Source organism: Rattus rattus, chromosome 13 (assembly GCF_011064425.1).
Source record: "Rattus rattus isolate New Zealand chromosome 13, Rrattus_CSIRO_v1, whole genome shotgun sequence".
In the NCBI taxonomy this organism is placed as follows: domain Eukaryota; kingdom Metazoa; phylum Chordata; class Mammalia; order Rodentia; family Muridae; genus Rattus; species Rattus rattus.
This window is the reverse complement of record NC_046166.1, coordinates 72,452,588-72,475,916: the sequence shown is the minus strand read 5'-3', so window position 1 is coordinate 72,475,916 and position 23,329 is coordinate 72,452,588. Positions and strand designations below refer to the sequence as shown.

Below are 23,329 nucleotides of genomic sequence, written 5' to 3'. Positions count from 1 at the left end.
TCCTCTCCTCCTTTTATCAGGAAGTAACCCGTTTATGGGGGTCCACCTGTAACCTCTGCACCCTCCGATAGCTTCTGTTGGCCTTTTACCATATCACTTCTGGGTCAGGTGAGGTCGTCTGATAGAAAGTCAAATGGCAGAGTATGTAGCCAGAGGACCTGGGCTGAGGTCTGAGGGACAGTAGCATTTAAAAAGACCAGGGAGGGCTGGAGAGATGGCTCGATGATTAAGAGCACTGACTGCTCTTTCAGAGGTCCTGAGTTCAAATCCCAGCAACCACATGATGGCTCACAACCATCTGTAATGGGATCTGATGCCCTCTTCTGGTGTGTCTGAAGACAGCTACAGGGTACTTATATATAATAAATAAATAAATCTTTAAAGAAACCGGGGAGAAATTCCTACCTGAAAGCAAAGAGAGAACCAATAGGAGAGGTCCATCAGGGCCGTGTGCCACCAAGTCCAGCTCACTGGGGTCTTTTAAAAGGAAAGGGCTTGTGGTACTTACACTGAAGGGAACTGCCAGTGTCCACAGGGCACTGTCCATTGTCTGTTGCTTGGTGGGAAGGTACATTGACAAACAGCCAGCGACAGCCAGGGCTCTTCACAGCAAGAGATGGTCCTGTGGTTAATCGCTGAGCTGGGAAGACTCCAGCCAGCCCACAGTGGTCACAGTTCCGCCTCCCAGATTCTTGCCTGGCATGTCAGATCCAGAGCAGTGCTACTGTTTTGCATGAAAAAAATAATAAAGTTTGGATCGTGGGAATTGTTGCCAAACTGAGAGGCTAGTAAATTCTATGACTGCATGAGCCATAACTCCCCAGGGTAGACCAGATAGTGGGTTGAAGAGGCCTGAGCACACCAGGAAGCTCCCCTAGATACCTTTATAGGACATCATGGCCAAGTGTGGCCCCCAGCATTCACAGAGGAAGGAGTGAATGGAGTTGGAGCTGTACTTCAAGATTGGCATACCACCTGGTCTTAAAGAGGTTACAGGCTGAGAATGCACCAGCAGCCTAGGCGTCATAGTTAGAAACCAGTCTATGTCTAGACACCTCTCCCAGATCTGGGCAAGACCCAGGCCACCCAGTTGCTTTCTAAAGAGAGTGTGTACAACTGGGAATGGGTTTCTGTGATAACTGTACTTTAATGAGAGACTTAAACGTGGGTTATTTGTGATTTGCAAATAAGTCAACCACTTTCCCTCGGGCATCACTGACAGTCAACCTCTTAAACTTATTCCTGCAAATGTACAAGATGGCAGAGAGTTGGAGGGGCTGGGGTGGGCAGGAGTGTGCCACAGCATGCATGCTCATGGAGGTCACAGACAACTCTGTGGAGTAAGTTTTCTCCTTCCATGCTTAAATGAGTTCCAGAGGCTGAACTCTGTCGTCAGGCTTGCTTGTCACAAGCCGTGTCACCATGTCACCGGCCCAAAGTCCACTTTTACTGGAATGCCTGCCTACGTTAAGCTTTCTCTCGTGCTTAGATAACTTTACACCTCCTAAGTGTAAGACACATGTAACGGTCCACCCGTGTGTGTGTGTGTGTGTGTGTGTGTGTGTGTGTGTGTGTGTGTGCACGTGTGTGTATACTTACTTAAAAATGTAGGACACATGTAACAGTCCACCTGTGAGTGTGCACGTGTGCATGTGTGTGTGCGTGTGTGTATGTATCTGTGTGTGTGCACGTGTGTGTGTGTATACTTACTTCTAAATGTAGGACACATGTAACAGTCTACCTGTGAGTGTGCACGTGTGCATGTGAGTGTGTGCATGTGTGCGTGTGTGTGTGTGTGTGTGTAGTGTGCACATGTGTACTCACTTCTAAATGTAGGACACATGCAATGGTCCACCTGCGAGTGTGCACGTGTGTGTGTCTGTGTCTCTGTGTGTGTGCACATGTGTACTTAGATAAGTGGGCACGTGGATCGATGATGAAGAGAGATGATGGATGTGTGGCAGAGATTGACCGGAAGACAGAGATGGACCACCATACAACGGAGGATGGATGGGAGTTGCATAGACATTTCTCCCGACTCCCTTTATGAGCAGCGGCTGCGTGATTGGTTGTCTTGCTTGCTACATGAATGAAGACTGGTCTTCTGTGCTTGCCTAGCCTCTGGGAGGCTGGTGGATTCTTCTGTATGTATGTCAGGGAAGGAAAGCTCTCAGAGTAATCCTGCAGAAGGCCTCTGGTGTCCTGGAAGCACACCTCAGTAGTCATGCTGGGGATGAGGATGAAGCAGTTATAAGGGGACGCTTCCTGGGCACTGCAGACAGCTAACAGAGCATCCAGATGGGTAACAATAGACAGGATTCATGTCAAATATCCAGCCAAGCTGCCTTTGCAACCACACCAGCTCCACCCCCAAGCATCCTGTGGCCGAGCTCTGCACTGGACCTTCAGGATGCAAAACAGGCGCAGAAGGGATCTCATAGGGAAGTGTATGGAGCAGCTAAGAAACTAGGTGCAGATCAAAGAGGTCTTATCCCAGTGTCCACTCAGAGAAGAAGCAAGGAGCGGCCTTTCCAGGGAAAAGGAAGTGTTCACAACATCAGGGCATTGTCAGAAACCACCAAAACACTCAAGGAGCACCATGGGCTCTGTAGTGGCCAGAGGGGTGGCACAGGTTAAGCATGACGCAGGAGTCCCCTTGACTCTAGAGCGACTACGTGAAGGTAACAAGGGGGACACCAGGGAGCTGCCAGGGCCAGGAGACGCATAAACTAGCAAACGCGTTATTACTAGGACTGTAGCAGGAGGTGATGCGACCCGGAGGAGAGGGCAAGAGAGAAGGACTGACTGGAGAAGCACAGGACAGCAGCTACAGTGAACCATGATGGGTCCTTGGATTTAAGCCCAACACTAGCAGTGTCTCTACTTGTCCAGAATTGGACTCCAGGGATTGTCTTGGGAGAAGAAAAGGGTTATTGGAGGACATGGTGCTGGGGGGGGGGGGGTTAGACATTCTGTGGTTAGGGATCTGCGGATGCTTGGGCAGAATCCAGGAGAGAGGAGGAACATGGAGAGTGGGTGAGGTGTCCTTCCAGGGCTTCTGACAAGAACTGAGTTTGGCTAACTTCGGAGTTACCTCTGGTGGCCCTGAGCCAGCACCCAGGAGAAAAGCCCGTTTAAGGAGGAAGCTGTCCTCGGGAGGAGCAGGGCGAGAGCCCTCAGCTTGAAGAGGTGTGCCTCTTTGATAGGAGAGTTTGGTCCAGTGAACCACCAGAGTCAGCTCTCTCTGACTGAGTTACAGATGGGACAGAGGAAGTGGCTTCGGGAGGCGCCTGGGTCATATCTGAATGAGGTGCCTATGAGCTCCACAGAGCGGGGACCCGCAGTCACAGCTGGCCATGGGACGTCAGGGGAGCCACAAGTTGTCCCTCCACTGCTCTCCACCCCTCTGCCCTCTTGGCTTTCCCATGGGCATGGCCAGTGTCCCCAGCATGCCAACCTAGCCAAGCTGACCTCGCTGGACCAACTAGCCTTAAGAATCGGGATGGGTCTGCCTAGGTATGAATGGCTGTTCTCGTGCCGACAGGCTCCTGCCCCATCGCACAGCAAGTCAAGACACAGCAGGGAACCCCAAGGACATGGCGCTAGGACAGGCACACACACGTGCGTGTGCACTCACACATATCACGGATATGTAAGCTCTCGTAGAAATAGTCTCCTTAAGAGACTTAGGTCATTGTGAAGACTATCCCAAATGCCAAAGAAAACCAACATCTGTGATGAGAATCCTACTTAGGGGTCCACCGTGCACCTTCTCCCTGGCTGCTCACTAAGGAAATCAGGTGGGTCCCATCTTGCTCAGCTGGGAAGTTACGGACCTTTTGTCACACTTAAGAGCAGGACAAATCTCAGGAAGATGAGCTGCCATTTCGTTGAAGAAATTTGCTGGTTTTTTTTTTTTTTTAATCCATTTAAGGCCGAACCCAACCATGTAGTAACTCCAGTTCCAGGGGATTGGACATTCTCCTTTGGTTTCAGGAGCACCGCCCTGAAGTGGTACACAGACACACGTAGAGGCGAAACACCCATGCACACCAAGTAATAAAATAATAAAAGTTTAAATGTCATTAAAATGAAAGGATCAGGAGCTGGAGAGATGGCTCAGTGGTTAAGAGCACTCACCGCTCTTCCAGAGGCCCTGAGTTCAAATCCCAGCAACCCCATGGTGGCTCACAGCCATCTGTAATGGGATCCGATGCCCTCTTCTGGTGTGTCTGAGGACAGTGACAGTGCACTTGTATATAATAAATAAATAAATCTTTTTTTGAAAGAAGGAAAAGATTGGTGGGGAGCTGGAGATGCTCAGCAGTTTAGAACAGTAGCTACTCTTGCGTGGGGACCTGGATTCTTCCATTCCCAGAACCCATGTGGCTGCTCACAACTGTCCATAACTCCAATTCTGAGGGGTTCACGAGCCTCTGGGGGTCTCCTTGGGCACTGCATACGCATGGTACACGGACATACATGCAGGCAGGTAAAACACTCATACATATAAAATGAAAGTAAATAAAGTCTTTTGAAAGAAAAAGGGTGTAGGGGTGGCTCAGGCAGTGAAGTGCTCTCCTAGCATTCAGAGCCCCAGTCCAACCCCCAGTTCCTACTGTGGTGGCAGGAAGATCAGAATCAGAAGTTCAGTCATCCATTGCTAGAGGGCGAGCTTGAGGCCAGCGTGAGCTACACAAAAAACGCTGTCTCCAAGGAAGAAGGGGGAGGGGTTGTCATGCATCCTGAGGACCTGCCTCCTGAGTCATTCTCTGGATCGCAGAAGGGTGTCACTCGGTCTTGGGTCTCCTGTCTGCATAACTGAGCCGTGCCTTAGCTTCCCACAGACTTAGATGGAAGGCTGGTCTCCTGTGTTCTGTTTGCATTCGGGATATGTGCTCAGTAATGTCGGAAGGGTCGTCCTAGATGAGAATCAGAGAGAGGAAGTGCAGAGACACGGGGGAGTCACTTACAGGACCACAGTTGGCTGCGAGCTCAGCCACTTAGGCAATGTCCAGGAGACAAGCTTAGCCTGAGAGCTGCGACAGTGTCATAAAGTGGTTCTGTAGGGGGTGGGGGAGGGGAGGGTACCACCTCAAGGACCAGCAGGTCTTATCTTGGGTCTCCCCACAAGGAGCAGATCCTTCTAAGGGTGCGAGGAAGAAAGGCTGTGTATGATGTGTGACCTGATGTGGACTGTCTGCCTTTGACCTTCCCAGAACCAGACATGAGGTGTTAGGGCTGGAGTGTAGCCCAGTGGCAAAGTACTTGCTTAACATATACAAGGATGTGGGCTTCGTCTCCAGCAAGGGGGTGGGACTAGGACTGTGTCTCAGTTGATAGTTTGCCTAGCGTACACAAGGCCCTGTTTGGGGGTCCCATTACTGCATAAACTAAGCGTGGGGGCTCACACTTATAATCCCAGGGGGTGGGGGGCAGATGCTGTAGGATCAGAAACCCAAGGTCATTCTTAGGTGGGTAGCAAGTTTGAGGCCAGTCTGAGCTAGAAACCCTGTCTGAAAAAAATAAAAACAAATCAAATAAACAAAGTCCTTCAAAAGCCACATGGGTGTGAGAAAAGAAGGACAGAGAATGCCAGAACTGTTCCAGCAGCAGCCACGACCTTAGGCCCTTTAGGGTTGGAGCCAATGCCTCCCTGGTGAGGTGAGATCTCTTGGTACGAGGTATTCTCAAGATTTTCTTTCCAAGTGACATTTATGTGCCTTATGGTGACTGCTCCATCTCCAAGCATGGAGTTCCAGCCATTCAAAGACCGCTACGTTCCCCTCCCTGCCTTCTCAGATAGGCCGTGGTGGTCAAGTAGCTTGAGCAGTCATCACCACTGCCTTAGCCTACCATGGATCCTTTCCACCCAGGCCACCTTCTGTGGCCCATCTCCTAGCCTCTCCACCTCAGCTAGAATTCACTTTTATACCCTTTTATCTTGTCCCCAAGCCACATTGCTGCCAGCCTGACTCTGCTCCGTTCTGTTCTTCTTCCCACAAGCTGTGTGGGAGAGTGGGAGACACAGCTGTCCAGCCTTGCCTGGTTTCACACCTAAGTTCCTCTCTGCAGTGAGCATGACCCAGGCTGCCCGTGGATTTCCAGAGCCATGTGGCTGTCTCCCTTGTGAACTCGCTCTCACAGAATGTGCAAGGCTGGTTGACCGCACCCCACCGCCACCTCCATTTCCCCCAGAGAATGAGCATAGAGACACTATGTGTCCTGAGTTTCACAGGAATTAAAACCTAATGTGTTAACAGAGGTGGAAATGACTCTAAGCAAAGAGCCAGGCCTGTCAGATATGTCCTGACTCAGTCCTGGGGAGGAATTCAATCTAATGTCACTTGAAGCCACTGTCGCATGTGCCACCAGGATAGGCATGGGAGCAGGCTCCCAGGGTCAATATTTGGCATGTTTTCCTTTAACGAGACAGAAGGATTATGAGTTACTGACTTAATTACTCTGCCTAAGGGAAGTAGGGTGCATTAGCCCCGTGGAATAACTGGAATTAGGCAATCACAGTTTTCCTCCGGATTATTCCCAAGGGAGGTTAACAAATGAGGGACTTGCCCTCTGTCCCCCTAGTGCTGAGTCATGTGACCCTGGAGAGATTCAAAGCCTTCAAGTCAGAGGGCAGGTTTCCTAACCCGCCTGGAGACTGAGAATGGCTGCCACCTGGTGTTGACTACTGGAACTGCACTATCACTCCCTGGCCCTGTTCCCGGCCCCCAGCAGGAATGTTGATTCCATTTCAAATTTTCAAAACTGAGATACTCAGTAAACATTAAAATTCTTTCCTTTTTAGACTTTTGCAGACTTGTGTCGGCACATACCCGTTATTCTCTCCAACTTTTGACACCCCCCCACCCCCGTAACCATAATGGTTCCACCCGGGTCCTTCCCATTGCTAAGGGCGCTCAGCTCAGTCATGCTTAAAGCAACCAGGTTCAGACACTGCCGGCCTGAGGCCTGAGCCTTCTGGAGGAGTAGCACCCGGCATTCCAGAGCCTGCCTCACCCGCGCCTCGGCTGCCCACAATATTTCATTATCTAATCAGATGCTGAGCGGGGTCTCACACACAGGCCTCCTTCCACGAGTCTGGGTGGTCTCCGTGATGACTTCATCATGAGGTCCTGGGCAGCATTCCCTCTGCTGTGTAGACAGATAAGCCAAGCCCTCTCTCTGTGGAGCCAACAATCAGCAGTTCCCCGGGGGCCGGTGTAGGGCTAAGACAAGACTGCTGTTTTCCTAAATGGCTCAAGGGGCTACAGAACTGAGTGGGGGCGGGGCAGTGAGGGTGGCAAGCATTTCTAAAGGGCGGCACCCCCTCAGTTGCACCTCAGACGACTATAGTGTCTTCAAAGGGGTTCACGCTGAGGATGTAGCTCGGTGGCGAAGCTCTTACCTCGCACGTGCCGGACTCTGGGTTCGAGCCTCAAAAAACACAAAAACAGAAAGAAAATGTTCCAAACATTGATCTGGGGATGAAATGGGAGACTGGTGAGTGAGACGGAGCCAGATAAAAGCAGTACAGATGGTTTGTGGCGTGAGAGGTGAGAGTCAGATGCTGAGATCTGCTTAGGGGAGAAGTTTAAGTAAGATGCAGCCACCAGGCTACCGCTGTAGGCCGCAAGTGCAGAGTGTCAGTGGGAGGTTTAATAGGAGCCTGCCAGGGGGCCCCTCATCTAGTTCCGGCCGGACTTGGCTGGTTTAGAGCCTTTTTATTTTCAACAGTATTTGAAGAGAAAAACTTTTAATCTTCTCTACTACTTATTTTTTGTGATTGTGTGTTGTGTGTGTGCCTGTGTGTGTGTGTGTGTGTGTGTGTGTGCGTGTGTGTGTACACGAATATCTAAGAAATCTTTGACAATCCCAACGAAGTCTCACATCACACTGTTTTCTTCTACCCACTTTGCAGGTGGTCATGGTGGGTCGGTTCGGCTTTGCCTTTATTTTTCTCTCTCTCCTTTGAGTCTGATTCACTCCAAGTGGATGTCCCTGAGTGGGAGATGCTGGGAGCAGAGCTGAATGTTTGCTTCATCGCGTGTGGATTTTATTTATTTACTTACTTATTTGTTGGGGAGGGGCTCACTGTGCCATGGCATTTGTGTATGTGTATGGAGGTCAGGGGACAGCTTTTGGGAGTCAGGTCTTTCCCGTCACGTGGGTCAGGTCATCCATCTTGAAAGCAAGCAGGGTTTGGGGATTTAGCTCAGCGGTAGAGCGCTTGCCTAGCGAGCTCGAGGCCCTGGGTTTGGTCCCCAGCTCTGAAAAAAAGAAAAAAAAGAAAGCAAGCACCTCTACCAGCTGAGCCACCTCACCAAGACAGATGCTATTGGCTCTTTAACGACAATCTGTTAAATAATTTTGGAAAGTAGCTCTAAGTTCCTTATGCCACATACTGTTAGGTTGGTACTCTTTAGTTTCCCCTGCAGGCAACATAGCATGTCCTCATGAACAGAAGACCATTCTAAATCCTGGGGCATAGAATAAGTTTCCTGGATCCTGAAGGAGCCCTTTCTGCCATCACGGACATCTCGTGTCTTTTCCAATGTGTGCCATCAGCTCGCAGAAATTCGCTAGGACTCAGGAATTCCCCAGGATCGCCAAGAGTCATGGTCTACTGCCCTCAGAGGAAGGGAGAGTATGCAAGGGGCTGGGGAGGGTAGCAGGGTCTGTGGCTGGTGCCCATGAAAGGTGAGACAGGAAGAGCCGTTTAGGAAGGAAAGGGGATTTCCTACCATTCATCCTTGGGCTTTGCGTCACAGGGGTTCTATTCTGCTCCACCCGGAAAGGCTGCAGCCAGATTGAACATCCTGGTGTGCACAGGGGCTGGTTCTGTCCTTGAGGGGGTGGGCGTTTGGGCTTCTCTGGCCTTTGTCCAAAACGTCCAGTCGCATGGTGGCTCCGCAGCCCCCGTTTCCAGACGTAAACTTTTCCAAACTCAGGAGCGTTCTCAGACGCCTGGGATTCTAAGTGCATCTCTTACTTAGCCATAGAACTTAGTAACGGTGGCTTCGAGTTGGCCTTGCCGTCCACCGAAAGTGACTTGTGACCAGGTATACACCGGTCGTGACTCCAGAAAGGGAAGAAGGATGGGATGTCGGGTGGACAAAGCCCTGTCCCATTTATTCTGTCTTATTGGGAAGTTTAATTAAAGTTAATGTTTAGCTGACAATGGGTTTTGGTTTTTGGTTTTTTGGGGGGTTTTTTTTGTTTTGTTTTTTTGTTTTGTTTTGTTTTGTTTTTTTGGTTTTCGGCTCTGCTTGACTCAATGAGCCAGACCTTTCTCTGAGCTGGAACTTAGTCCTACAGAGATGCTCCTTATTTAAAAGATAACCATCTTCTCCCTTAAGGGAAGTGGACTGTAGGTCATGCGGCCCACAATTCAACAACGGCAATGCACACAAGAACCTCTAGGAATTGTGTGGAATGCAGATCCAGGGTTGCAGAGCCCTTCCTGGGACATTGTACTTCTAGTGTATTCGGCGTGAGGTTGGAATGACCTCACACAGAGACACAGGGTGGAACTAGGTCATCCAGGAGGCAGACAGGCAGCCCTCAACGTGGGACTTTTCTGAGCCCAGCTATGAGTCCTCCTGACTGGTGCTTAGCACTTCTCCTCACACCACAACCTTGGGGACAACAGGATTGCTGCTTCTACGCCTCTGGCAGGCCACCTCCTGGAGGTGCCCCACTCCCTACAAGGTCCACCCCTGTGGACAGAAAGGGACGGAGGTGGAGGGTACACACACAATCTTATAGGTCCTTTGAAAAGTATCCGCAGGTTTGTAACACACATTCTGTGTCCCTGCAGTATGGATGGGGGGAGGAGGGTAGGAGGGAGGAGATTATCATGGCAGAGCAGGAATTTGAGGAGCTTTGTTGATTTGGTGTTTGGGGGTTGATGTGAAGGCGTGTGGAGTGGACACCTTCTCTTGGGACAGCTTTATTTTTAACCTTTACACAAGGAAAGGAAGGGACAGAAACAAGTAGCCCCAGAGGACGGCAGTGGCTGATTAGCACAAAGGGAAGCCCTCATCACCTGTGTGTGCAGCTGCTCCTCCACAGAGCACTTCCCCGCCGGAGCAGGACATCCTGGGAAAAGCCCCAGCCTGCCTGCCTGTGGATCCAAACATACCTCCCTAGAGCACACCGAGGCTGTGTGCAAGTGCCCAGTTGTCCCACAAGGCAGGGTTCAGCCTAGCAACAGAAGCTCAGGCCCCAGAGGTCAGGGGCCAACCCACATTCTCCCCAGATGCCCTTCCTCCACCCAGGAGAAACAGCCTGAGTGCTGTGGACCGTTCCAGCCCCATCACTGCTCAGGAGAAACTGTTCAAGACTGACAAGCTGGACTAGAGCTGTAGAAGAAATGAAGAGAATAAGCGTTAGCCAGTGCGAGGCAGGATTGAAGCATTTTTGGTAGGGTTGTGAACTGGTACAGCCGCTGAGGAAAAAAGTTTGGTCAGAAACTCAATCGTGTAATTGTCGTGAGAGCCACTGAGTCCTGGGGTTAGACACCGAAAACCTACAGGAGGAACTCAGGCTGACAGCAAGACTGTTCAACATTATGCAAGTGGGCCAGGGGGATGGCTCAGCAAAAGAAGGTGCTTGAAGTGCAACCAGGAGACCTGAGTTTAATGCCCCAGGACCCATGTTGAGGTAGAAGGGGAGAACTAACCCCACTAAGTCTTCTGACCGACAGATGTGTGACTATGGCACACATGCCCGGGCACACACATACATCCGTGTAAACAAATAACCAAAAGATAGAGCCACTCAAATACGCGCACTAGCAGATGAAAGGACAGGCTGAGGTATGTCCATAGAGTGGAATAATATTCAGCCATGAACATTCACCTCTGTGCCACAGTGTAAACAAGACCCCTCAAAGCAGTACACTGAGTGAAAGAAGCCAGACTGCAAAGGCCGCATACATCATGCAATTTCATTTCTGCCAATTTATAGAACAGAGGAACCAAAGAGACTCAGACCAATGGGTGGTTGCCAGGGGCTGAGGAAGAAGAATAGGGAGGGACTGCTTGCTGGGTCTGGATTTCCCTCTGAGGCCATAGGGACTATCTTGGATCTAGATAAAGGTGAGGATTGTGCAAACCTGTGAGTTCCGGGAACACACTGGGTTGTGCAAGGAGAAGAGATGCCAGGAAGCTCCAGAGGAGACAAGACTAGAGTTCACCCCCAACTTAGAGGCCCCATCCAAGAAGGTCTAAGGTCTGCTGACAGTGGAGGAAAATGAACTCACGGGTAGTCTGTGGCGCTCCCGCCCCTAGGGTTTAAACATGAGAAATGAAGACAGTCTCATGTGCAGGTCCTGTGGTAGCTATAGAGTGACTATCCCCACTGACAGACTTGCGGGCTGTAAACAGTAAAGATGACACTGTGAGGAGTGTCCCATTCTCCTGGAGTGGTCAGGGTAAACACTGGCAAGAGGTGCCCCCCCTCCCGTATGGCAAATCCCAGGAAGGTGAGATTCTAGCAGTGCCACAAACTCAAACAAGATAAATGTGACCAGAAAGAAGTCACCCATAAAAGCCAGAGCCAAAACAAGTTATTTTCCCAAACACACAAGCAGCAACCAAACCACAGAGCTACAGAGACTGGGTGAGCTGAGTGGCCCTGTGTCCACCCCACAGTGCCACCATCCTCGTGGGAAACCGCATGGTGGGACCAGCCTCGAGTTTGTCATGGTCTCCAGCCAGGCTAAGAAGCATGCACTCTACCACTGCTCACCATGCTCAGCCTATCCCACCCTGGCTGGACATTTGCTAGTGTGGCAATGGCTGGAAGGTGCTAGAACTGCATGAAGGATCAACAAGGGGAGCCCCGTATCTATCACTCAGGCACTGACCCAGATGGAACGCAGAGACCTCTGCAGACTCTCCTTGGGTTGAGGAGGTAGGGTGCCTGAGCTCTGGGGTGGGTCTCTGAATCTCCCCCACAGTCTCTGTCTTCAGTGAATGGGGATCTTCTACCCACAGACCTGTGACTCCTACAAGAACCAGTAGAGGAGGAATACAAACAGCTTTGAGTAAGGTCTTCCTGCCCCTGGGTACCTCCATGGCATCCACCCTATATCTCACGCCCACCCCATGATACTTGTCCTCTCTTGAAAATACTATGAGACCCTGAAGATGACCCCCTCAACACTCAGGAAAGACTACATGTGGGCAGTGGAGATAAAAATCAGAAACAAAGATATAAGCCTCCCTCTAGCTCCAGGGCAGCACAAGGCTTAGAAACATGACAATAGACAGGTCTTACCGCTCCAGGGACATCCAATAGGTGAGACCCTCTGATATCTTCTTATTACTGACTATTTCATAAGCATATGTCCTCAGAGCTCATCCCCGTGGGAGCATGTGTCCGTACTTTCTGTTTAAGAGCAAGTGATATTCCATTGGATGGATATGCTATGTTTTGTGTAGCCCCTGTACACATTCTATGAGGGAAATCACTGGGAACATTCTACTCTGAAGCCAAGCAAGCTGATACTGTCTACTGCAACATTGTAACGTTGTAACGTTTGGTTGTTGTAAAGTTTGGTCCGTCACCACCAACCTCTCCTCTCATTTTTGTGCTGAAACTGCTTCCCCTTAAGCTCTCTGATGTCTTTCCCTAGCCAGCAGCAATCCCTCTGTGGTGGCCCTGGTAGAAGATGGCCATTTACATAACAGTCCTGAGGATGTTGGATTGTGGAGACTAGGAAGTGCTGCCATTTGAAAAGTGACTGACTGAGAATGTGTGCCTGTCTTCCTCTGTGATCCTGAACATGTGTTGTTCCCACAGGGTCAGCCAGGGGAAGTGGGCCCCCAGGGGTACAATGGGCCCCCAGGGTTGCAAGGATTCCCAGGACTACAGGGCCGCAAAGGAGACAAGGGTGAACGGGGAGCTCCTGGACCAACTGGACCAAAAGGAGATGTGGTACGGATCCTGGCTGGGGTCTTCTGCTGTGGATGGCACTGGGGTCCTCTGCTGTGGGTGGCACTGGGGTCCTCTGCTGTAGGTGGGCACTGGGGTCCTCTGCTGTGGGTGGGCACTGGGGTCCTCTGCTGTGGGTGAGCACTGGGGTCCTCTGCGGTGGGTGGCACTGGGGTCCTGGCTGGGGTCCTCTGCTGTGGGTGGGCACTGGGCCTTTCCCTTTTTGTTAATTGTTCTGATTCTTCACAGGGAGCGAGAGGCGTCTCTGGATTCCCCGGTGCAGATGGAATTCCTGTAAGTGTTTGGGAAGATGAGAAGGTTGAACATTGTGTGTTCCAAGCAGTGCATTTATAACTTAAAGAAAGCTTTGAAAGGAGCCGGCTTCCCTTTGTTTATGGCATCACACGGGGGAGGGGGGAGGTTCAGGGCACTCTTTCTCCTGCTGGATTCCCAACAAACAATGGACAAAGAGTTTCCTTCCTGGAGGTTCCTATAGGCAGGGCTCGGGAACTCAATCTACTTTGCTAAAACTGAGCCTTGGTAACAGTCCGAGAGAGAGCATGGTTCACAGATGGTCTGCAAAGAGCGGGTCTTGAGAGTTCATTTGCCACATGGGGTGATCTGGATATAAAATGGTCCGGCAAGTACCAGAATAGAACAAAACCTAAAGTGGCTTCTGCAGCTGCCCAGATTCTTCATAGTCGCTGTGCATAACGGAGTCAAAAAAAAAAAAAAAAAAAAAGTTACAAGGCAAGGGTGTGGTTCATGCTTGTCATCCCAGCACTTGGGGGTATAAGGCAGGGAGGGTTGCTGTGAGTTCAAGGCCAGCCTAAGCTATAGAATAGGTGGTGATCCCAACAGAGAGAGAGAGAGAGAGAGAGAGAGAGAGAGAGAGAGAGAGAGAGAGAGAGAGAAAGAGAAGGCATGGTGTGTCCATGAGAAAATCTCAAAATGAAGTAAAAATGTTTTTAAAGTTAGTTTACTTTAACTTCTTGTGGGGAAAAAAAAGTGCCTGACTCACAGGGCTCAGCCAACAGATTCCCAGGCGACTTCCTAGCCAGACCTGGGCTCAGGGATGAGTGTGTCGGTCGCATGGACCCTGTGAGCCTCGCCCATGTTCACAGACATCTGTGCCCTGCCAGCATGCCTCTCCTCTCGTCACACACATACAGGGAGGGAGACTGGCCCCCAGCTTCACTAGCAGGGATAGCTTAGCATCAGGAACAAGAGCCAATGGGAGAAAAGTCTGCTCTGCCTTCTGACCAATAGCCCCACAGTCCTAAAGGAAGGGGAGCAGAGAGAAGGTAGCCACGCTCAGCAGAACAGGAGCCCAGCATAGCCAGGTCTTCGGTGCTGTCCATAGAGTGGGCGCCAGGAGACGGGATTACACCCCACCGTGCCAGGAAGAAAGACGTAAGCGCCTCATTACTTGGGATCTTGAGAAAGGAGCAGAGAGAAGAATCCACACATTCTCAGAGATAAACAAATCGTAAAAACGTCTTCGCACAAACAGCCCGAGACAAACGTCTTCCCACAAACAGCCTGAGAGGAAACTGCTCCTTTTTTAACTACTTCTTGGAACTGTTGGGTCACCCATCAGCTATGTCTTGACGGTTTGGTCCAAGTTCATTAAGGTGGAGGGGCATCATGAGGTGCAGCAGGGACCAAGGTGTCTCGTTCCCCTTTGATTTTCCTCTGTGCACTCATTTCATATCAGAAGCAAATGGTTACCAAGCTAGAGGGGAGTCAGCTCTCTGCTTGCACATGCCAGAGTCACCTCAGAGAGCGTGGCACGGACAATATGGCCTGAATGTCCTTTGTCAGAGCTCCCCAGTCTGTCCACCTTGATCTTAAGGGGACTGCATTGTGTTACACGTTCAAAGCTGTATAAGCCAACATCCGTGAGGAGCTGAGAGCAGGTCCCATTGAAAGGTGTCTAGATACTGAAAGGTGGGCATTTGGGTTAGTGTAGCTTGATGCCCTCTTCAAAGCTTGGTTACCAAGATCGTGTTGGTGTGCATTGGCGTGAACTTGCCAGAGATGAGGCTCGGTTCTAGGAAGGAACCACAGTAGGCAAAATGTCACCAAATGGAGGGACCTCATAGGAGAGTTTTGGGAAAATGCCACAGGACACAACTGAGCTTGAGTGGAACAAAGTTAATTCCTTGAGGCATATCTGGAAGGCCAGGTCTAGAGACCCCTCCTGTCCTTACACAGAAGGCCACCAGAGAGCTATAGGGAGAAGAGAAGGGACTCCGTTGACCAGTACAGGTCAAAGCCACCTGAAACAAAGAGGGCTGGAGAGATGGCTCAGCAGTTAAGAGCACTGACTGTTCTTCTAGAGGTCCTGAGTTCAATTCCCAGCAACCACATGGTGGCTCACAACCATCTGTAAAGGGATCTGATGCCCTCTTCTGGTGAGTCTGAAGGACAGCTACAGTGTACTCATGCATAAAATAAATGAATAAATCCTGAGTGAGAGAGAGAGAGAGAAAAGAAAGAAGAACATTTTTTAGTATTTTTCAATATCATTGTATCTTGGTATCTGTGTGATTTTTGCCACAGATTCTTAAAATTTTCTAAATTTCTCAAATAAAAAAAAAATGTCGTGGGTTGGGGATTTAGCTCAGTGGTAGAGCGCTTGCCTAGCAAACGCAAGGCCCTAGGTTCGGTCCCCAGCTCCGAAAAATAGAAAAAAGAAAAAAAAGATGTCCTGAGAGACCATTTTGGAATATATTTGGTTCATTACCAAGCTATATCATTTAAAGAAATTGCACAATTACAAAACATGTACCTAAGTCCCTACTATCTATTTAATATCAGAATCGGCTGTATCCTTTTTTTGTCTTTTATAATAATTTTTTTCTTGCTCACTTGATATCCCAACAGGCTGTATTCTAATAAAGCACAAATTGTAGGCTATTGGCCCTGCCCCTCATGTCCAAAAGCTCAGTGCAGCCTGAGCCCCTCCCGTCATTCCACAGGTGCTTGGTCATGACATCACAGCTGACATTCCTGAATACCTTAGGGTTTTGACACTTGTGCCTAAATCTAAAACATTGGAAGACATGGTGGCGCACATCTGTAATCCCAGCATTCGGGGGGCTGAGGCAGGAGGATCTCAAGTTGGCAGCCAGCCTAGGCTAGAGTGAGGTCTCTTCTCAGAGGACAGCAGATTGTATCACCAAGGAAAGCTGATCCAGGCTCTGGGGTGTGGCTACCACCTTCCCTCCAAGGTGGCCCCTCTGGCTGGCCACCCACCATCCGTATTCAGTAAGGCTGGTAAAGCCATCCCACAGTGGCTTCTAATAGCTCCAACGGGCTTCCAGGATTTCTTCTTCCTGTTGCCTGCTGAAAGGTCCTGGAAGCTCGGCAGAGGAAAGCAAGTTCCTTCAAGCTGGTGAAGAATGGTAACCGGCCTTTGCAGCCTCAAACCGGCTTAAGACACATCTTTGCTTGTTCAATCGTTCATTCCTTCCTTTGTCCGTTTTTGAGTTATCTTTTCCTTGGATTTTTGCCGGAGGTGTGGCTGTTGAGAGCATCCCCCCACTGTTTTGTGAGTCGATTACATGAAATCTTGACTGTTCATGCACTGTTCTGCTTCCCAGGGGCACCCAGGGCAAGGTGGACCCCGTGGAAGACCGGGCTATGATGGTTGCAACGGAACCAGAGGAGACGCCGGGCCTCAGGGACCCTCTGGAACTGGGGGCTTCCCTGGCCTCCCTGTGAGTATATGCGCAGTGTGGTCTGCTTAGCCTGGTCATCTGAGCGAGGGACACATGTCAGTGTAAATGGACCAAGCTTATTGCTTGATACACTTCCCAGGTTCAGCCCAGAAGGGCCACCTGCCAGGCCTTGTTCTGGTCATTGTGGCTATGAAAGCTGCTTTTCCTGCCCACTGTTTTTTTCACCCAATGTCCTGGGTTCAAGCATTCTTGACTGTTAGGTAGAAGATGAGTGATTTGGTGTATGTTCTCGCCCACTGTCTCCCAAGGATCCCACCATCTCCTCCTACATTCTAAGCCAAATAACAGCGGATGATTTAAAGATACAACTCAAACTAGGAAGCTTGAATCTTGTCCCAGTGTCTGTTAGGCTCTAAGGAATCGTATTATAGGATTCCTGGGGACCTGGAAGGAGGCCGGCTTCTCCAGCATCTACCAGATGGAGAAGATACACAACAGAAATACTTGTTCAATACGGTGGCCTTCCTGCCATAGTTCACTTTGTGACCTCATTCTTAGGATCTTTGCAAAGACATGCTCGTTCAGAACTATATTTGCAAATTCAGGTTATGCTAACGTTCTGGTTAAGCCTTTGTTTTCTGAAAGCATGCTGAGGTGAGAAGCCATGAGCTGACAACACCAACTTTAGCCTGCACTGAGTTGACATCTCTGGCTAACGGCCTCCACCTCCACTCTGCAGTGCCTATGGAAACCCTGCCTCACTTTTGCATGACTCAATGTCCACTGGGACTTCATTGCTTTTCTGTCTGTCTTGCTTAAGCATCATGACCAAGACACACATGTCACTGTAAAAATTCAGATTATTATACATATTCAAGGCTAACGTGCACCTTACGTCTTGCATAATTCGAACCACTCTTCTGTATTAAGTGGCTCTAAGTGTCTACCTGATAATACTGTTAGGACCCCAGTCCTATGCTAGAGGATGAGTTTGGAGGCTCTGTTTGGGGTTCAGAAAACAGTTTAAAGCCTACAAGGTGTTTGCACTTTAACTCTAAGATTATAAAAATTTTAAACGCCTCATACTCGTAGTTGGACCTTAAGGAAGTTGATATCAGAGGCACCTATGTAAAAAGTCCACAGGGACACTGGGCGTGGTGGACAGGAGCCGACAGTCATCGTGACAACATGGCCATGTTGGAAGATAATGGGTTCTTCTGTGTGTTTTTCTTTCTTATGGTATATCTGATAATTTAGGGGCCCCAAGGACCCAAGGGGCAGAAAGGCGAACCTTACGCACTCTCGAAAGAGGACCGTGACAAATATCGGGTATGTTTGCCATAGGTGGGAGGCAGAGCTAGGGCATCCCACGTAAACCGGAACAAAGCCAGTTAGAAATTAACACTAGGGTAACAAGCAGTGCAGGGAAGGAATTTACAGATTCTTGGGGTAGCAAGGCTGTGATTAACTTGGGGTCATCAATTTCTGTGTGGGGGCATATTCAGTCCCCCCTTTGTTCTCAGTGCCACAAACCAAATACCTCAGTCTGTCAGGGCTTGTGTAGTTCACGCTTGTTTGCCACAGATGAATCCAATGATGCTTAACTCTTAGGGGCTCAGAAGATGCCTCAGTCAGTAAAAGGCTTGCCTTGCAAGGGTAAGGCCTGAGTTAAAATCCCAAAACCTGTGTAAAAAAGCTGGACAGTACCTTATTCTCAGGCCCAGCACTGAAGAGGTAGAGACAGGCAGACGCCTGCATTCAGTAGCCATCCAGAGTTGCCTACTGAGGAAGCTCCAGATTAATGAGAGCCTCTGTCTCATAAAGACAGTTTGGATGTCTCCTGAGGAATAACATTTGATATTGACTTCTGTCCTCACATGCAAGCACATACATCTGCATTAACTCACACACATACACACACACAAAACACATGCACACAATATACAATACACACATGTACACCACACAACACACACACCACATACACCACACACACACATACAGCACACAAACACAACACACCCACATAATGCACACATACAACATACACATACAATACATACATACAACACACACGCACACAACACACACAACACATGCACACAATACACAATACACACACGCACACAACACAACACACACACCACATACACCACACACACACAACACATGCACACAATACACACACAACACACACAACACATACACCACACATACAACACATGCACACAATACACACACAACACAACACACACACAACACAACACACACAACACATACACCACACAACACACACACCACATACACCACACACACACATACAGCACACAAACACAACACACCCACATAATGCACACATACAACATACACATACAATACATACATACAACACACATGCACACAACACACAACACATGCACACAATACACAATACACACACGCACACAACACAACAACACAACACACACACCACATACACCACACACACACAACACATGCACACAATACACACACAACACAACACACACTCAACACAACACACACAACACATACACCACACAACACACACACCACATCCAACACACACACACATACAGCACACAAACACAACACACCCACATAACGCACACATACAACATACACATACAATACATACATACAACACACATGCACACAACACACACAACACATGCACACAATACACAATACACACACGCACACAACACAACACACACACCACATACACCACACACACACAACACATGCACACAACACACATAACACACACAACACACACACACACACAACACACACACCAACACACACACACACACACAACACACACACACACAACACACACAACACATACACCACACGCACACAATACATACATACAACACACACATCACACATACACACCACACGCACACAACACACTCACACACTAGTAATTCTTAATTTGACCCTTGTTTCCTCTCAACCAGGGTGAGCCTGGAGAGCCTGGCTCAGTCGGCTACCAGGTGAGTACCATTTTCATTAAGGAATAGTCCATGCAGAGCTTTAAAAACACCTGGGGTAGGGAGGGGGCTGGCGAGATGGCTCAGTAGTTAAGAGCACTGACTGCTCTTCCAGAGGTCCTGAGTTCAAAGCCCAGAAATCACATGGTGGCTCACAGTCATCTGTAATGGGATCTGATGCCCTCTTCTGATGTGTCTGAAGACAGATACAGTGTACTCACATAAAATAAACAAATAAATAAATAAACATCTGGAGTAGACACCCCAGTCTACCTGTCTTCAAGCCATGCTCTCTTTGTCTGTCTACAGGGGCCTCCTGGCCGCCCAGGGCCAATAGGACAGATGGGTCCCATGGGAGCACCTGGAAGACCGGTAAGTCCCTGTGTCCTGTGTCAGGTCATCTGTGGATGCTTCTTTTCTGCCCATTGAGTGCCACTGCACAACCAGCTAGTTCTGGCTAGGCCCCTCCCATCAGGTGTAAGCTCTTCAAGATCCATCTTAACTATGTGGCCCATCACCCCTAGACAAAGCCTACCAAATGCCCCACTTGGGTCAATCAGAAGGAAGCACACTTGTTCTGGGCCAGGCCAAGTGTAACAGGTACATCCCACCTGGGCCATAGCCATTGTAGGAAGGGACACATTAGATGTCTTTTATAGAGTCCCTGAGTGGAGGCCATAGGCCGTCCCTCCCTTCCAACATGACACAGAAAAGTGTAGTGGGCTTGAGCAGGGTAAGGGAAAGGTTACCAGAAAGGAGAAGGAGTCCTTGTCAGCAGTGAAACAAATAGCCTTTGAGGACACACAAGAGAGCTTGGCTCCAGGTGAGTGACCGTTCTCGGGTGTATGTGCTCACAGCCCAGGAGGAGCACATGCAATTTCCTCTAGACTGTAATATTCAGTTGTAGTAATGATTCTCATCCTTTCAACTCTTGTGCAATGGAAACCTTTCTGCCACCACACCGTGGCAGGCTCAGCCAAGACAGGGTGGCAGTGAGACAGAATTCGTACTGTTCTCCCTGTGAGTGGCTGTCTCACTTATATAGCAATAACTGTGTGGCTTAGGGTTTTCCTCTGAAGGGGGTTCAGAGGGGCTGAGAAGGTTGCTCCATCAGTGCCAGGCTTGCTGTGTAAGCATGAAGACCTGACTCCCATCCCTAGCACCATGTCAAAAAAACAGTATGGTATCACACGCCTGTCATCACCGAGCTGGGGAGGTAGAGACAGGAGGATCTCTGAAGCTTGCTGGCTGGCCAGCCTAGCTGAATTAGTAAATAACAGGTTTTGTGTGATACTGTCTCAAAATAAGTTTGGTGGAGTATGATCAAATGATTGAGGAAGGTCACTGGCCATCACACATGTGCACACAGACATGCACACACACACACACACACAGAGGCATGTACACACATGTGTACACACATGCACACACACATGTGCACACAGACATGTACATATGCACACATGTGCTCACACACATGTGCACATGCATGTGCACACAGACATGCACACAGAGAGGCATGTACACACACATGTGCACACAGACATGCACACACATGTGTACACACATGCACACACATGTGCACACAGACATGCACATATGCACACATGTGCTCACACACATGTGCACACAGACATGCACACACACGTGCACACACAGAGAAAAGTATGCAATAGCTAAAGAAACAGTTCAGAGAACCTTAGACTGTATATATGCAGCTGCCCAGTCTGTGGAATTGACCTACAGATCTGTTCTTTTCGAGAGCATTTGCAAATCCACCACCAAAATGTGACAGTGTCTTATGGGGCATCTCCTGGGAGAGCAGAGGAGTCTGGCTGTGGTCACAGGGCCTGGGACCTCACAAAACTCAGGAATAGACACATCAGGGACACGGGTAAAGTCACAAGCCCCAAACACAAGCAAACCAGGAACAGCTGTGGGTAGATAGCAGCGCATTCCAAGGACAGTGACCCTGCCTTCCTCTTGGCTTTTCATCCCACCAAGACAGATGTGGGGAAGCTCTGAGCATGCTGTCCTAAGTGGACATCAATGGTTTTCCCAGGGCCTCCAAGCAGATGTCATCTGAGTGCTGGGAGCGGGAGGAAGCCCAGCTTATTCATGTTTTTATGTTTCTGCAGGGACCACCAGGACCCCCTGGACCCAAAGGACAACCAGTAAGTCAGTGGGGAAGAGGTTGGGGGAGGGCTCTTTGACGATCATGTCTTCGTTCTTTGACCAAAGAACAACTTGGCCGACAAGTACTTCTGGTGTAGATTACACCGAGAACTATTGTGTAGTCTAAGACGTGATACTGAGGAATCGACTCTGTGGTCTCTCTGAACGCCTGGCCCAAGCCTAATGCCAGGATGCCGTTTGTAGGTCCGAGACACCGCTGTGGCTATGTGCAAATCGCACTGGTGAGCCACAGTGGAGGAGGTGTGGCTAAGCGATCTAGTTAAGTGCGGATGCCATTTTCCAGGGTGGAAACAGGGTGACACTCTGTTTAAGGGGAGACCCTCGAACTAGCTGGATATAGTGAGACTCAATCAGAGCCTAAGGTTAACACTAGGGACATGACCAGTGCTTCTGAGTCAGGCTGGGGACCAGAGCCACACCACTTCCATGACAGGGTACATAGAACCACGGAGCTTGTTCGAGCCTTGAGAACAAAACCAAGTGTGTCATAACCTGGGGAAGCTGAGCAGCTGTCCTGTCTCAGTAATGTGGACGAGGAAAATATCTGATCAGAGATCCTGGGGTCTAGCAGGAAGCTTGGAGGGACCATCCAGTGCTCCATATCCAGATGCAGGTCCTCATGTTCCCACGCCTGCTCCAGACGCAGTCCCATTTCTGTGACCCCTGGCGACCTTGGCTGCTACCCACCTCCGTACCCCTTAGGCTTCCATCTCTTCCAACAGAGTTTCCAGCTGGAGCCAGAACTTGAGGAGGCTCCTGGATACCCCCCCCCCGACTCTCCCCACACTCACCCCCATCAGACAGCCCTGAGCAGGATGGGAAGGGCCTACAGCCAAGGACAGCGGAAACCAGTGGAGTTGCAGGGCCAAGGAAACAGTGGCCCAGCCCAGGCTCTGGCCTCAGATCTCCTCTGGCTGCTGCAAATACAAACAGCCCCCTCACCCTGGACCAAGTCACTTCCGGGCAACTTTGACAAGCATCTATGAGCAGGAGTGCTGTAGGGACTCCCATGGTCCCCATGCTGTGCTTTGATTTCAGCTCCCAACCAGGTGGCGAAGGAAACCAGAATTTAATTAAAGGTTTTGGCTTTTATTTTTCAAAAGCTATCTAAGCACTGGAGGAGGCAGACAGTAGACTGCAGAGAGAGACTGGGGGAGTCCTGTGTGATGCCTGCTCCCTGTGGCAATAGAGACCCTGGGAAAGTGCATAGCGGCAAAAGGCAAAAGAGCACTGTGTGAGCATGGAGTGGCTCCTCCAATCTGTGGTCTCAGACATCGGGGAGGGCTGTCTCCAGCCCAGCTGCTCCCCGGAGGAACTGTTAGATAAACACTGGCTGAGACACAGGCCTGACTTTGCCTCAGAAAACAATCCAAACAACCACATAAATATGAAATGCAGTCAGTGTTAAGTCCCCTAAAATCATTTTTTTTTAAAAATGTTTATATAAAGTTAGGATGGTTTTTTTTTCTTTTTTATCAAAAATTATCT

At 49.5% G+C, this 23,329-nt stretch overlaps 1 protein-coding gene across 1 annotated transcript in view; it reads left to right on the top strand.

Moving 5' to 3' along the window:
• Col4a2 (collagen type IV alpha 2 chain) overlaps positions 1 to 23,329 on the top strand; it is a 135,298-nt gene that overhangs the window by 69,294 nt on the left and 42,675 nt on the right. Inside the window, exons 5-11 of the mRNA XM_032918421.1 lie at positions 12,811 to 12,945; positions 13,192 to 13,236; positions 16,551 to 16,667; positions 17,886 to 17,957; positions 19,613 to 19,648; positions 19,955 to 20,017; positions 21,784 to 21,819. Of these exons, the coding sequence (XP_032774312.1) occupies positions 12,811 to 12,945; positions 13,192 to 13,236; positions 16,551 to 16,667; positions 17,886 to 17,957; positions 19,613 to 19,648; positions 19,955 to 20,017; positions 21,784 to 21,819 (504 nt within the window). The remainder of the gene's footprint in view (positions 1 to 12,810; positions 12,946 to 13,191; positions 13,237 to 16,550; positions 16,668 to 17,885; positions 17,958 to 19,612; positions 19,649 to 19,954; positions 20,018 to 21,783; positions 21,820 to 23,329) is intronic.